The sequence below is a fragment of the Sebastes fasciatus genome, chromosome 23, assembly GCF_043250625.1.
Source record: "Sebastes fasciatus isolate fSebFas1 chromosome 23, fSebFas1.pri, whole genome shotgun sequence".
NCBI lineage: Eukaryota > Metazoa > Chordata > Actinopteri > Perciformes > Sebastidae > Sebastes > Sebastes fasciatus.
This window is the reverse complement of record NC_133817.1, coordinates 5,114,573-5,130,217: the sequence shown is the minus strand read 5'-3', so window position 1 is coordinate 5,130,217 and position 15,645 is coordinate 5,114,573. Positions and strand designations below refer to the sequence as shown.

The window sequence follows — 15,645 nt, the reverse complement described above, 5'->3', positions numbered from 1 at the left end:
TTGGGCAGACTGGTAAGGGGTTAAAAAAACAAAATCACAAATCTCAACAGAGCATTGCCACTTACAGAGCTATTCTTAGGACTTCATGTCATATATGTGCATGAGATCACATACTACTAACATAGCATGTTCATAAACATAAGCTCAGGAGCTTCTATCACTCTCTGTTATTGCTGAGTTTGAGACAGAAACACACATTCAGGAAAAGAGCAAAGGTATTATCACATTTATTCATTCTTTTTGGTCAGTAAGTCCTAGTTAATTAAGTACAACATCGATATCCAGTTAATTGCACCATAACGAAGTTGAAGGCACAGCATGAATTATTTCCTATTCATCAGTTACTGCCTTTAACATGACATTATCTCTGTCGTACATTACAGTGGGGTAGAGAAAAATCTCCCTCATATTGTAACACTGTTGTTAATATATGAACTAAATACTATATGTTACGAGCTATGTTGTAACTAATGGCTCGTCTACTTTCTCTAAAGTTATTTTCTTTTGTTCTCAGGATGCATGCGGTGAAAATCCAGAAGGAGGACGTGAGCTTGCTTAATGTTATCCTCGAGAAAAAGAAGAACGCAGCAAACTAAATGAGGCATCATATTTCAGCAATAGCAGTTTTTTTAGCAGGAAAAGTGTTTTTAAGTCAACGAAACAGAATGTTAGGAATGTTTTACAATCACCAACTAAAAAATTACAACAAAATGCATCTCATCAAACTACATGTAATCTCTTAAAAAAACACCTGGAAATGATTATTTATCAAGTAAAGGCAACAGGTATTTATCGAGACTAAAGGCTGAAACATATTCTGTGTTAGTGCACAAACAGTTAACCCCACCAGAGTATGTTTCAGGCCTCGAGGTGTGTGGTATTACCTCCGTACTGGAAACACAAAGTGCTCCAGTATATGTAGCGTTAACAGGGCTCCTTCGTAGGTTTCTAAATCCAAGACTTTTTCCAAGACTTTTTGTGTGTGTGTGTGTTCAGTATGATTGACACACACGTCTTCCACATTGCTCTATAGATGGTCATTATACGTCATAGAAAAAAATATTAAAATATGAGGTTGCACGGTGTCTAACACCACGATGCAACAACAACTTTTTTATACAATTTCTTATTAGAATTTTTCATTTTCAATACAGATTTTCCAGTCCTGTGTAGGAGCCCGGTGTAACAGGAAATTATTTTTCTTCTTCTTCTCTCATTCTCGTCCTTCACTGCTTCAGGACGGGGAGCTCCCTCGGCTTGAAGAAGGCCTGAACCATCCCCATGGCAAAGATGTACACTTTGGCGTCCACCACGATTTTTTCTTTCTTCATCAGATCTGCCGGATAAAACAAGCAAGTATTACTTAGTGTGTTCGCATCATAATAATCACAATAACTCATCACTCTGAAAAAGTTGAAGCCTCACCATCTATTTTCAACTGGAATTCATCAAGAGGTAAAAGAATGACGTCGACAAATTCTGCAAAGAGAGGATAAAGGATTGTGTGATGATGTGCTTTATGAGAGAAAATGATTATTTCTAGGGCTGTCAATCCATTCAAATATTTAATCGCAAATTAAGCGCACATTTTTTATCTGTTTAAAATGTACCTTAAAGGGAGATTTGTCAAGTATTTAATACTCTTTTCAACATGGGAGTGGGCAAATATGCTGCTTTATGTAAATGTATGTAAATATTTATTATTGTAAATCAATTAACAACACAAAACAATGACAGATATTGTCCAGAAACCCTCACAGGTACTGCATTTAGCATAAACAAATATGCTCAAATCATAACATGGCAAACTGCAGCCCAACAGGCATCTACAGCTGTCAGTGTGTCAGTGTGCTGACTTGACTATGACTTGCCCCAAAACTGCATGTGATTATCATAAAGTGGGCATGTCTGTAAGGGGGAGACTCGTGGGTACCCATAGAACCCATTTTCATTCACATATCTTGAGGTCAGAGGCCAAAATTTAGCGTAACTCTAGCTTTAAAACTGAGCTACAACCTAAAAATCGCAAGTTGCATTAAAGAAATTAGTGACGTTAAAGCGAATTTGCGTAAACGCGTTATTATCGCGTTAACTTTGACAGCCCTAATTATTTCAGATAGAATAAAGGAACATAACTCACCTCCATCACCTGTGGAAGAACAAAAGAGAACAAAAGATTATTCAACAGACAAACTACTTTTTTCTGTAAGTTTTCGGTTTAGTTCTTGAGTTTCGTTCGTACTCAAGAGAACATTCTAAGTATGAGAAAATTGATGATGGCGAGATCTTCTCTTATAGGCTAACTTCAGTATTTTTCAACCTGGAGCGAACAAATAAATGATTTGCTACGTGTATAAAAGAGGTAAAAGAATAAAAGGAGTAAATGTTTAATTAGACAAGTGAGAAGGGGTGAGTGAATGAATCCCGTCTTCTCACCGAGCTGTTGCGTTGGGTTGATGTTCTCCCCTTCGTCTCCGTTGATGTTGACCATGACCATCTGGGTGGTGCAGTTAGAAAGGCCGGGGTCCAGACAGGTCACTGCGACAACAAAACAATAACATTACTACTGTGCTTGCATTGTATGTTCCTAAAATAAAAAAGGAGCATGGAACTTCTTTTCACTTCACACCGCTGACCCCCTGAACCTCCCCCCCACACAAACACACAGCAGATAAGATACAGCCAAGAGAGGCAGCTAATGCAATCACGTCTATGTGTGTGAGGATACCTGGAGTGACTCCTACTACTTCCCCTTTGTAGCCGGTTTCTTCTTTTAGCTCCCTCAGCGCAGCGGCCTCTGCACTTTCCCCCTCGTCAATCAACCCTGAGACAAGAAACACAGATATGGCATCAATAGTTGGATATCAAATTGAAGAATTTTTTTTTCTAATCATGGAGAACCTCCTGACCTGCAGGAAACTCCAGAGTGCAGCATCCCATCGGAGGACGGAACTGCTTCACCATCACCACGCAGTCTTTATGGAGCGTCCGCTTCAGCAGGGCGATGATTCCAACACCTGCGGCAAAAAGTGTATTAATTAAAGCCTGCAACACACACACATTTCTGACCCGACTGTCAATGCAAAGCTCGACTGACTCACCGTCTGCTTCTGTGTTGGTTTGCCTCGTTGTCCTTTTCACGCTCTCCCAGGTTCTGGTGGGTGAAAACAGGAAAGGGGGTGAAACCTTAAGCAGGAAACGTTGAATGATTGTGAAGGGGTGTCAAGTCAAAGGCAAAACGGTACCTGGTGGTTCCAGCGCGGTCCACGTACGTCGTCTTCTCCAGCTTCACCCATTTTCCTGCCGCCATGAGCTGCAACACGGAGATGTTAGCACACTGAGCTAAGATGATCTGGATAGCGCCAACATGCTGCTCTGTAATCTCAATACTTTACAGCTCGGTAAAGAAACTAAAATTACAATGTGATCTACTCTAGTAATCTTACTCAACTACCAACAGTGGAAACTATCTTACAGGGATGTGCATGTGGTATACTGAAAAGGGTATCAAATACAATAATTTGATGTGATAATGTTAAAAAAGATAAATCTAAGGGCCAGTTTGGTGTAATTTCTAAATATAATAAGCGTTTTCAGTCCAAAATGGCAGCAGCACACCAGAGTTTTGTCTCTTTGCTTCTATACTCTTTGCCGCTGCAAATGTGTTACTTGGTGACATCACCACGTTACGGAAGAAAAGGCGGGATTTCAAGCGAGGTGTTTCAGGCAGTTCAGGAGCAGAGTTTCTGTAGGGCAGAGTAACTCCCTTTGGCGTGGACTTTGTAACTTTGCAGACCTTTTAAATGCACAAATAAAACTATATAACACACTAAAGGAGAAAAGCATAAAGCATAATAGGTCCTCTTTAACCTTTTTACTCACTGATAGGTTAAGTTAAAGCATCATATTTAGCCGGTAAACAAAGAGAGGTCATAACAAAACTGAACATTAACGTTATATATACGTGAGCAGCACAGCTGATTATGCATACCAATACCAACAGGAGAATACAATGTGGGCGCTACCCACATAATCAGCTGTGCTGCTCATCCCACAAATGCATGATCCTTACAAGTTGGACATCATCGTGAAAGTAAATAAACAGGCTTTCCAACAATGTAAAATACAATGACCATTAGCATTGTAACAACAGAGAAATAATCCACCAAACACAAGTTTCCAAACTTTTTTTCCCCAGTTTATATAACTGTCAAAGTGTACAATACAGTTTTCAGTCAGAGTTCATGTGCAGCATGTTAAGGGTTAACTTGCCTCTTCCTTCACTATGTGAGGAGTCACTTTGGTCACTTTGGGTTCCTCTGAGTTGCTCATTTTTTCAATTTCTGCACAGCTGAAAATGGAGGAATCAGGAGTCAGGAAGCTTTAATGCAAAATGGCATAAAAAAACCCAGCTGAAAAACACAAAACAGCAGAGTTATAACCAACATTTACTGTCTGACTGGACTCTCTGATCATGAGTTGCTCAATTAGCTGCTGCAGTCAGTCACCTCCCCAAGTTAATAACCTTATATTCAACCACTTTTGGCTCTTTATATTCATGTTTTTGCTCATTTAACGCCAGCTAGTTGTTTTACACTTAGTAATGCTACCAGGGCTCACAGTTAGAGTGTTTTTAAACTATATAAAAGCATCTAAAAATGAACAAACTAACTAAACTGAACTCACGTGAACTCCCAACCGTGGTAGTACAAGAAGAGATAGGTTAGAAAAGCAGAGAGGACTCACTCGGTCATCACTTCCGGGTACCGCTTGTAGTTTTATCCTTTAAGTGATGTGAAACGAGGTGAAAAACTATTAAGATAAGATCAGATATTCCTTTATTAGTCCCGCAGTGGGGAAATTTGTATACATATACATACACCGCACATTGCACTACATGCGCACACTGCATACCACATATACATATATATATATATATAGACATATATACAATACACAGCATCCGACCATGCATACATTATTCTTATAAAAATCTTCCTATACAAAATCCAATATCCACAAATTAGCATTATTCTTTACAGAAAAAATAGGAAGATAGACTAATACAGAATAAAATATTAAATAACCAATAAATAAACAGTAATAAATTAATTAATGCAAGAAAATGCAAGAGTTTCTAATAATTTACAATAAATTAATAAATATGGTGAGTTGACAGCAAAAAAAAAGTTGTATATCCAAAGATACTGGCTCCTGTCTTATTGATTATGCATATTTATTACGTAGCGAGATTAATTATGTCACATTTGAAAACATAGGTTCGTGAACTGTGAGAATGGAGATTTACGTTACAGTTTTTTTTAAAGTATTTTTATTTATTTTTTATTGAAGGAAATGAATTTACAAACATTAAGGCATTGTAATCTAAACTCAATACGTCTAACATACAAGGCACAATTGGATAGGAAAAATAACTTAAATTATAAAAAAGAAATATAATAACAAAAATAAAAGAGGGTAGAAAATAATTCAAGGAACAAAAAAGAAATGCATAAATAAATAAATAATAAAACTGCACTCTTCCATAGTAGCTCTAAAGGTCATCATCATATATGTTCAGTTCTTCTTTTTTAAGAATGTAGTGATTCATCACTTTAATAAACGATCTATGTCTATGTTACAAATCAGCGGTCTTTACGTGACCACGCCCACTTGTGTACCTCTTAAAGGCATCCCCCCCTCTGTAAACACTAATTTATTATATAAATATAGCAATAAAGCGTTAAATGTTGGACTTTAATATATTAAAATAAATTCATAACAGTGTAAATAGAGAGTAATATCGCCTCAAAATGTCAAAACGTTAAATGAAAACCGACATTTTCCAAAAATATCACAACTGCGGAAGATATTCACTGACGGACTCTTTTCCATTACCGGATGTTACAGCCCGCTTGTGCACCTCAAAAAGGCTTCCCCCCCTCTGTAAACACAAATATATTATATAATTACAGCAATAAAGCGTTGAATGTTTGACTTTAATATATTAAAATAAATTCATAAAAGTGTAAATAGAGAGTAATATTGCCTCAAAATGTCAAAACGTTAAATGAGAACCGACATTTTCCAAAAATGTATAACGGCTTCGGAAGATATTGAGTGAGGGACTCTTTTTCTCATTAACCGGATATTGCAGCATGAAGAAGGAGCACGTCGTCAACTGTCAGTTCTCTGTTTGGTTTCCCAGATTTAAGAAACACACCATTAAAAGGTAAACAGCTGCTGTTTGTAGAGGAATACGAGGACTTAATGTCGCTGTTGATGCTGTGAAACGTTGTCCAGTTGTCCAGCAGCAGAGAGAAGCAGAGAACCAGCTGCTGCCATCTCTCATCTCTCTCTCCTATCTTCATGTTTATCATGTTTATCATGTTTATTATGTTTATTATGTTTATCATGTTTATCATGTTTATTATGTTTATTATGTTTATTATGTTTATCATGTTTATTATGTTTATTATGTTTATTATGTTTATTATGTTTATCATGTTTATTATGTTTATTATGTTTACCATGTTTATCATGTTTATTATGTTTATTATGTTTATCATGTTTATTATGTTTACCATGTTTATCATGTTTATTATGTTTACCATGTTTATCATGTTTATTATGTTTATTATGTTTATTATGTTTACCATGTTTATCATGTTTATTACTAAATAACTGTGTTTAATATTAGTTTCACTCTTCCTCTCACCTCTGTCTGTTGTCTATTCTATTATTTACATGTTTTAATATGTTGTATTATTTATTATTTACATGTATTAATATGTTATTTATTCTATTATTTACATGTGTTTATTTACATGTATTCTATTTATTTACATGTATCCTATTATATTATTTACATGTATTTATTTATTTACATTTAATCTATTCTATTATTTACATGTATTTATTTACATGTTTTTTATTCTATTATTTGCATGTATTTATTTACATGTATCCTATTCTATTATTTACATGTATTCTATTTATTTACATGTATTCTATTCTATTATTTGCATGTATTTATTTACATGTATTCTATTTATTTACATGTATTTATTTACATGTTTTCTATTCTATTATTTACATGTATTTATTTACATGTTTTCTATTCTATTATTTGCATGTATTTACTTACATGTATTCTATTTATTTACATGTATTTATTTACATGTTTTCTATTCTATTATTTACATGTATTTATTTACATGTTTTCTATTCTATTATTTGCATGTATTTATTTACATGTATTCTATTTATTTACATGTATTTATTTACATGTATTCTATTCTATTATTTGCATGTATTTATTTACATGTATTCTATTTATTTACATGTATTTATTTACATGTTTTCTATTCTATTATTTACATGTATTTATTTACATGTTTTCTATTCTATTATTTGCATGTATTTACTTACATGTATTCTATTTATTTACATGTATTTATTTACATGTATTTATTTTTCATGAAATCTATTTATTTACATGTATTTATTTATATGTATTCTATTTATTTGCATGCATTTTATTCTATTATTTACATGTATTTACTTACATGTATTCTATTTATTTACATGTATTTATTTAAATGTATTATATTATTTACATGTATTCTATTTATTTACATGTATTATATTATTTATTTACATGTATTATATTATTTACATGTATTATATTTATTTACATGTATTCTATTATTTATTTACATGTATTTATATGTTGTTGTATTCTTGTTATTCTTTATTCCAGTCTGATTCTGCCACTGCCTCAGAATGTAATAGATTATTTACTGGACGATGGCACACTGGTAGTCTCTGGGAGGTAAGAGGCCACTGACACACACTCAAACACAACAATTATAAAAAACACCATACCAAAATGCTGCTCCTTCTTGCTGCTCCTTCTTTAGTGTTTGAGAAGCATTGATGTAAAGATGCTGTGTGGTTGTTTGCAGCTGACAAGTTGATGTTACAAGTTGACCCTGTTGTTGTGCAGTAATTCCTTTCAAACCACATTTTGTCCATGTAAAATGTATGCATTATGATCCTCAGATCTGTTCTGTTAACCAGTACTCATCTTTTTATTGTTTCTTTTCCCCTTCAGTGACCACAACACACAGCAGACACACACTAACAACAGCGACTCGGACGAAGAGGAAGACATTCAGGTACGGGAACAGAGACTCTGTCCACTTGTCTAAATGCATCAACACACAAATGTTTTGAAGTTTTGTAGTCTGTTTTCAGAGGTTTTTATCAGCTAGCAATGTCATGATATTATCTTCATTATTGTTCTGCCATTGTTACATGACTTGTTTGCGTGGTGCCACAGCCTTATAGCATCAACAGCAGCAGCAATTAGAACTGTATTTAATGTTAATGTTTACCCTCCATACCGGTTTCTTGTTCTCTACTTCCCTCTAGTGGTCAGATGATGAGACAACCACCACTGTCACTGTAAGTACATTTAATGTTTCTGTATTCCCAGTGCCCAACAAGTGTGTTGAATTCATTGCCCACCTGATAAAAAAAAGGTTTTAGTGTCTGGAATCTGCATTTACATGACTTGACTCACTTAAAGTATTCTTCACTTTTATGATGCATTACTGCTATCTGCATTTGGCAGACATGTGTATCACCCCATATACATATAATTTAACAATGCAATAATTCTGACTGCCATGTGATGATGTGTCTTTGTGTGTGTGCCAGGCTCCTGAGTTCCCAGAGTTCCACTCTAAAGTGCTGGAGGCCATAAACGCCCTGGGTGGGCGCGTCTTTCCTAAACTCAACTGGAGCGCTCCACGGGTAAAATAATACTGCACTCAGCTGCTTTAAAGGAAGTGTCTCTTTATCCTGCTGCTATATGAATCATCATATAAACGATAAATATTTAAAGTGTGTGGGAAAATAATCTTTGTAAAGTGCATCAAAAAGATACAAATGTTTATTTATTTTATGTGTATTCCTTTAAGAAAAGTGAAAAAAATGTGTTTGCCTGCTTCATTTTAAGTAAGCAGAGTCGTGAATTATTTAGAAAAGTGAGTCAACATGAGTTATGTTATTTTTATTATTATTTTAGCATAACTAAATTATTCGTTGGCTAAAAGCCCTGTACATATAAGGAGTGCTTCTTGCACCACTGCCAGCTTTAAGGATTGAGGCGTAACTTGTGTGTTCCTTTTCAGGATGCTAACTGGATTGCTCTGAACAGCTCCCTGCAGTGCGACAGCCTCAGCGACATATTTCTGCTCTTCAAAAGTTCCGACTTCATCACCCACGACCTCACGCAGCCGTAAGCCTCGCCGTGCAACAAAACATCCAACGCACACACACGTAGTTTGCATTTAGACGACAACCAATACCACAAAAAAATAAATAAGCAGGTTTGGTGTACGCGGGCTGATTTCAGTCTGCAGTAAAACACAAGTGTCAGCTGGAGAAATTGCTGTGATGTAGATTTATATCTCACACTTCTGCGCTCTGCATTGCAAACATTTAGTGCAGCGAGTGATTTACTGCAGCGCAAAGCCTCGGGGAAGCTGTGTGTGCGTGTGAGGAGAGAAAGCAGCGTGATATATGCTTGTTTGTTGGACTCTTTTAAAAACTTCTCTCTCGAAGTTCCTGAGAGCAACACAGCAGCCAAGCTGTTTGCAGTGTGACTGATCGGATTATAGTTAAAAGAAAAATTTAAATTATAAACACCAAACACCTCGCGATGCTACAGAACATATATTGTAGTTTTTATGTGTTTAACAGCTGTTAACTGTCATTCATTTCTTTGTGCAGATTCCGTGTATGCAGTGACCAGGACTCCCCGGATCCAGTCATAAACTATGAGGTATTTTTAACTAAACATTAATGTAATTAGTTTGTGTTTTAAAATGAGATTCAGTGTCCCATCTAGGGCTGCACAATTAATTGAATATTAATCCTGATCACAATTTTGGCTTCCCACAATTAAATGAACATGATCGACGGCGATATTGACATTCAAATCGCGTGCTCCGCTCAAAACTCTGCGAAATGAAAAATGCACTGAATTCAGGTGACGAAGAACCTTATTTAAAGTCTTATCTTGATGCAATTAGTAAATAATTAGTTTGCTGATTAATGTAGTAGCACAACATGAAAGTTAAGTGATCTGTAGATTCTATTTTGGATAAAAAGTTATGGTACAATTTTTGCTTCTAGGAGATGTACATGAATAAGGATCAATCTATATTTTGATGCAGAGATTATTTTGTACAGGAATGTAGCACAACATGGAAGTGAAAGCAGTGCTGTTTATTCAAATGCGAAATTGCAATAAAAATATTTTGTCCCTAAAGTCAGTGAATAATCATGATGAATAATCGTGATCTCAATATTCATCAAAAAATAATTGTGATTATCATTTTGGCCATAATCTTGCAGCCCTAGTCCCATCATGCATTTCGTTTTTTTTGAAAGAAAGAAATATTTTTTTGAGTGAAATTAGTCTCAAAATGGTCACTAATGTGTATTACATCGTGGTCGTTTTAGACTAATTTTACTCCACATTTTTTTTCTCTGAAGAAAATTCTGTTACATACTTTTTGTCATTAAAATTGTTAAACTTAGTCGGACTTGATCACCTCCTCCATGTTGCTCTCTGTGTAAACTCTCACCCCTTGTGGATGTTATCAGCTGTGTTGTCTTCTGTCCTCAGCTGGTCCTGAGGAAGTGGAGCGAGCTGATTCCTGGTGGAGAGTTTCGCTGCTTCGTCAAAGAAAACAAACTGATCGGTAAAAACCCTCCACTCACACTCTCCATCTGGGCTTTGTCCCCGAACATTTGGAAAAATATTAATTTCAAGTTAGTAGGGATTGTTGTTAACCAATGATGGAATGTAACTAAGTACATTTCCTCAATTTTTAGTTACTTGTACTTCAGTATTTATGCTACTTTATACTTCTACTCCATTATAATTCAAAAGTTAATATTGTACTTATAAATGATCTGATTCTGATAAGATGATAAAATATGCATCCCAAGAATGCTTTTTACTTCCTCTCTGCTGCTCTCTCTGGAGTTTTGATTCCTCCGATTCCGATTAAAGCTTCACTATTATAATCCAATTATAAAATACACATTATTCTGTGTAATGAGTAATTTTACTTTTGGTACTTTAGGTACATTTTGATGCTAATACTTTTGTACTTGAGTGACGTGTTGAATGCAGTACTTTAGAGTATTTTTACAATGTATTGCTGCTTTTACTTAAGTAAAACGTCTGAGCACTTCTTCCACCACTGTTGTCCATCACATCTCTATTGTATTTTACATTGTGAGCCTCCAAGTTGGATCAGGAGGGAAACATGCTGGATTGCTTTACAGCACAAAACTGCAAGAGGGCGTTGTTCCTACAGAACTCATGTGAATGTGTCTGAAATGGGAATTAGTTTGAAAAAAACAAAAAAAGCTCTATTGTAACAGTGATATAATGATGTTTGAGCTGCACTCAGCAGGCTAATTTAGAAACAATTATAAAACTCAATTTGAGCTCTGTTAATGGTGCATGTGTGTGTGTTCCCAGCTATCTCCCAGAGAGACTACACTCAGTATTACCATCACGTCTTGAAGCAGGAGGAGCAGATCTGTCACGCCATCCAGGAATTCTTCAACCAGCACATCCAGTACAACTTCCTGGACGAAGACTGTGAGCATCAGCGTCTTTTATATTTTTTTCTTGTGGAAAGCTTCACACCTCCTTCAGCTCTCCTCAGACAGAGTCATTAAATATTTACTGTTGTAAACGGGGATATTGGGACAGGAGAAAATGCAGGGAAACATCGCTCAAATGTGTCATTTCTCACCTAAAATTGAATTTCAGAAAGCATTAAAAGTTTCTGAAATGTTTTGCTTTGTCTTTATGAAACTAGCAGATACACGTTTATATAAAGTACACATTAAATGACTGCATATGTTAGTTGTTTACATGTTTTTTTTCTGTTTTACAGTTGTGTTGGATGTCTACAGAGATAGTCAGGTAAGCACACTGATGAATTTTGATATAGTACGTTTTCATGCCTCCGCGCTGGCGATTATGTTTTTGAGTTGTACGTGAGTGCGTCTGTCCGTCCGCACCGTTCTTGTGAATGCGATATCTCAGGAACGCCTGGAGGGAATTTCTTCAAATTTGGCCCAAACATCCACTTGGATCCTGCTCACAAAACACATTTATGGCCATAACTTAAGAATTCATACGCTAATTATGACAATTTCACACAAATATCCAACAGGATAAAATGATGAAGTGATGACATTGTGGACAGACGTGGATGTAAACTGACACTTGACTGGTTGGCGGAGGCATACATAGTTAAAAATGCCACTTGCAAACTGAGTTACACTTCTGTATGTGTGTGTGTGTTGCAGGGGAGAGTGTGGCTGATTGACGTGAACCCGTTCGGAGAGGTTACAGACTCGCTGCTGTTCAGCTGGGAGGAGCTGACGTCCGGCGGGGAAATCGCCCAGCAGCAGGTCAGCCTGACACACACACACACGCCTACTATTAAAAAAAGACTTCATTGTTCGGAGCGTGACAGGAGGCTCAGATGAGATGACAAGTGTCTGTGTTTGACTTATGTAGGAATGCTGAACTTGAGCCCCGCTTACATTAATCAAAGCAGTTTTACAGTAGCTGTGCGTTTTTTTTCTCCGTATGTGCAGGAAGGCCCGGCGTTTCGCTGCACCACCAGCGAGGTGACGGTGCAGCCCAGTCCCTGTCTGAGCTACAGGATCCCGCGGGACTTCGTGGACCTCTCCACCGGAGAAGACGCCTACAAACTCATCGACTTCCTCAAACTGGTAGGATGTTGTTGCATATCTTTTTTCATAGGTAGCAGATAGGAAGGTCTTCTTCACTCTCTATGTAGATATGAAGAACTCATTCTAAGCTAACAAAAAATGGGTTCTATGGGTACCCACGAGTCTCCCCTTTACAGACATGCCCACTTTATGATAATCACATGCAGTTTGGGGCAAGTCATAGTCAAGTCAGCACACTGACACACTGACAGCTGTTGTTGCCTGTTGGGCTGCAGTTTGCCATGTTATGATTTGAGCATGTTTCTGGACAATATTTGTCATTCTGTTGTGTTGTTAATTGATTTCCAATAATAAATATATACATACATTTGCATAAAGCAGCATATTTGCCCACTCCCATGTTGATAAGAGGATTAAATACTTGATAAATCTCCCTTTAAGGTACATTTTGAACAGATAAAAAATGTGTGATTCATTTGCAATTGCTATTTTAATCTATTGACAGAGCTAATCTTGAAGTTTTATATCTCCTCTCCTGTTCTTTCTCCTCTCTACAGAAGAAAAGCCAACAGGAAGACTCTGAGGAGGAGGAAGAGGAGGAGGAGAACACTCCACAGTGACACAGTTTATCCGAAACCCTGAAGAGCGGCTTGCTGATGTCACCAGCCCCCTCCATATAATGTTCTCTGCATGAAGTGACTCTTCACCCTCTTGTCCTGTTTGAGCTTCTTATTCATTTCAGCCTGTTTCCTCTCACGCTCCTCTGTGAACCGGTACGCGGTGTACCCGGGGTTTCTTTGAATAGCTCTCTCTCTCTAGTGTGTTAGTCTAATGGAACATGTTAAATTAGCAGATCATGTTAACGGCTCTTTGAGGATTCATTTTCTGTCGGGTTAGCCTCTGACGCTGCTGAGCGCCGTCTTGCTGATCGTAATGGTTCGGTGAGACGGGAAAGGGAGGTCTCAGCAGTGTTGTTTATTTCAGTTTAGGGGGAATGATTCATTTTTTTATGGGGGGAAAAATTGTGTAACTGCAAGCGGATGTATTCACGAACACTGTAAAGAATTCCTGCTTTTATATTTTAAAAATAAGTGTTTATGTATCTTTGTTGCTAAATAGTATCTCTGGATTTAAAATGAACTAGTCCGCACACGTTTCATTGTACTGTATGTGTGTTGTGAGACCTCTTTATTAAACACTAAAGCCGTTCATCACTGAGTCACCTTTAATTTCTTCCTCCCAGCCATCCCTGCTCCTCCATCTCTCCCTGCCAATTTCCCTCTGAGCAGTTTTGACACACTCATTGCTCCGAGCCGCTCCGGGCGCTCTTTTCGAGACACATTTTTTTCCCCCCATCATGCATCGCTGTAGACTGTTGCTGCGAAAAAACAACCATTAAACTTCTTGTCGTGTATTGGCTCGGCTGTCAGTCTGGTGGGTGCTGTAAACTAGCACATTAGAAATTGATTGTGCTTTTACGCAACGGCTCTCTCATTACGCCGGGAGCTAAATGAGCTGTGCATGCACGAGGCAGGGCAGTTCATTTTGGTGTGTTTTTTTCCTTCTCTGGATTGATAGAGCAATTACAGTGAGATGGAAAGAGCTGGTGTGATGAGAGTTACAGGTCCCCGGGTGAAAGGCTGTGGATGGGAAACAGTGTGCAGGGTACATATTGTGGTGGATTGTTGCACGTTAATCATCATTTTATAAAATGAAATCTGGCTGTAAGCGAAGCAGCCAGACCTGGAGGAGGAGGAGGAGGAGGTGTCTTGGTTTGACCTGCGGTGGTGGAGGATGAGCTTCGGTATCTGTACACGCACAGGGTTATATATCAATAAAATACAAAGCTTAGCCAATGATAAACTCCATTCTGCAATCAACAAACAATATTAAAGGTGCTAAATTTGATATGCAGAGCATTAACATGGCAGCAAATTACTATTTGCCATGTAAAGATATAGAGGAGTAACGTCTACCTGAGCGGAGAATGAAGTCCCTCTGTGTGTGTTGTAATCAGAGCTTCTCCTCTCTGTGTTGACATAGCCGGGCCGGCGACGCGTGCCCTTTAATGCATGTTCCTGCACATGAGCGTGCCCCACTGGCTAGCTCACGGCCACCGCCCTGCGCTGCTCTCATATGGCGAATACAGCTGATAATGCCGTCGCCATGTTGAGAGCCTTGCAGAGGCAATAGAAATGATCCCAATCTCACATTTAGCACCTTTAAACACAGTACATGATGTGATTAGTTCCTTAATTCCGACCGAGGCAAAGAAAAGAAAAAATAATCTGTCTGGAGCTGCAAAACATTTGGTCATTGTGATGAAGGTAACACAGTTTATAGTCTAAGTATACATACAGTATAAAGTATTAAATATAAGTCTAATGCAGTGAGGCAGGGCAAGGCAAGGCAGCTTTATTTGTATAGCACATTTCAACAACAGGGCAATTCAAAGTGCTTTACATAGACATTCAAGAACATTGCGACAAAGTGCAAAAGAACATTAAGACATAATTAAAATAGTTATAAAAACATTAAAGATTAGAAAATAAAAAAACAAGCTAAAAATAAAAGCTAGGATAGAAGCTAAAATAGAATATAACACACGAGAGTTAAAGTTCTAGTGCAGTATAAGATCATTATCTGGTGAGGGCCAAAGAGACAATGTACTACGGAGTATTAGGGCCACACTGAGGGAAAACAAATCTGAGATTTCGAGAATTAAGTCATAATATTACGAGAAAAAAGTCGTAATACTACGACTAAATCTCCGATTTTTTTTTTTTCCTCAATGTGGCCCGAATACTCCGTCGACCCTAGACCTAAAACAATGATAAATAA

The 15,645-nt window shown here is 37.1% G+C and overlaps 2 protein-coding genes across 3 annotated transcripts in view; one reads left to right on the top strand and one right to left on the bottom strand.

Annotated features, from left to right (window-relative positions):
• Window positions 1-667: 667 nt before the first annotated feature.
• nudt5 (nudix (nucleoside diphosphate linked moiety X)-type motif 5) overlaps window positions 668-15,645 on the bottom strand; it is a 102,317-nt gene continuing 87,339 nt past the window's right edge. Inside the window, exons 1-9 of one of the 2 annotated variants that reach the window (XM_074626190.1) lie at window positions 4,273-4,441; window positions 3,246-3,313; window positions 3,102-3,154; window positions 2,910-3,017; window positions 2,729-2,824; window positions 2,437-2,538; window positions 2,141-2,149; window positions 1,426-1,479; window positions 668-1,336 (exon numbers count right to left, since the gene is read on the bottom strand). In XM_074626190.1, coding sequence (XP_074482291.1) covers window positions 1,227-1,336; window positions 1,426-1,479; window positions 2,141-2,149; window positions 2,437-2,538; window positions 2,729-2,824; window positions 2,910-3,017; window positions 3,102-3,154; window positions 3,246-3,313; window positions 4,273-4,332 — 660 coding nt within the window. In that variant the 5' untranslated portion in view covers window positions 4,333-4,441 and the 3' untranslated portion in view covers window positions 668-1,226. Of the gene's footprint in view, window positions 1,337-1,425; window positions 1,480-2,140; window positions 2,150-2,266; window positions 2,539-2,728; window positions 2,825-2,909; window positions 3,018-3,101; window positions 3,155-3,245; window positions 3,314-4,272; window positions 4,442-15,645 lie in introns of those variants that run through there. The other variant, XM_074626189.1, reaches the window with a different exon arrangement.
• On the top strand, window positions 6,073-14,013 carry cdc123 (cell division cycle 123 homolog (S. cerevisiae)). Its single transcript, XM_074625339.1, has 13 exons — window positions 6,073-6,232; window positions 7,763-7,834; window positions 8,117-8,180; window positions 8,437-8,469; window positions 8,725-8,820; window positions 9,201-9,307; window positions 9,802-9,853; window positions 10,703-10,778; window positions 11,570-11,692; window positions 11,994-12,022; window positions 12,412-12,516; window positions 12,706-12,843; window positions 13,362-14,013. The coding sequence occupies exons 1-13, from the start codon at window positions 6,159-6,161 to the stop codon at window positions 13,422-13,424; spliced, it is 1,032 nt and encodes a 343-aa protein (XP_074481440.1). The 5' UTR covers window positions 6,073-6,158; the 3' UTR covers window positions 13,425-14,013.

Bases quoted from the DNA above. Each gene is read 5' to 3' on its own strand.
- cdc123 (XM_074625339.1), top strand. From the start codon at position 6,159: ATGAAGAAGGAGCACGTCGTCAACTGTCAGTTCTCTGTTTGGTTTCCC. The intron at 10,779-11,569 runs GTAAAAACCCTC...GTGTGTTCCCAG, and splicing joins CAAAGAAAACAAACTGATCG to CTATCTCCCAGAGAGACTAC. The intron at 12,844-13,361 runs GTAGGATGTTGT...TCCTCTCTACAG, and splicing joins TCATCGACTTCCTCAAACTG to AAGAAAAGCCAACAGGAAGA.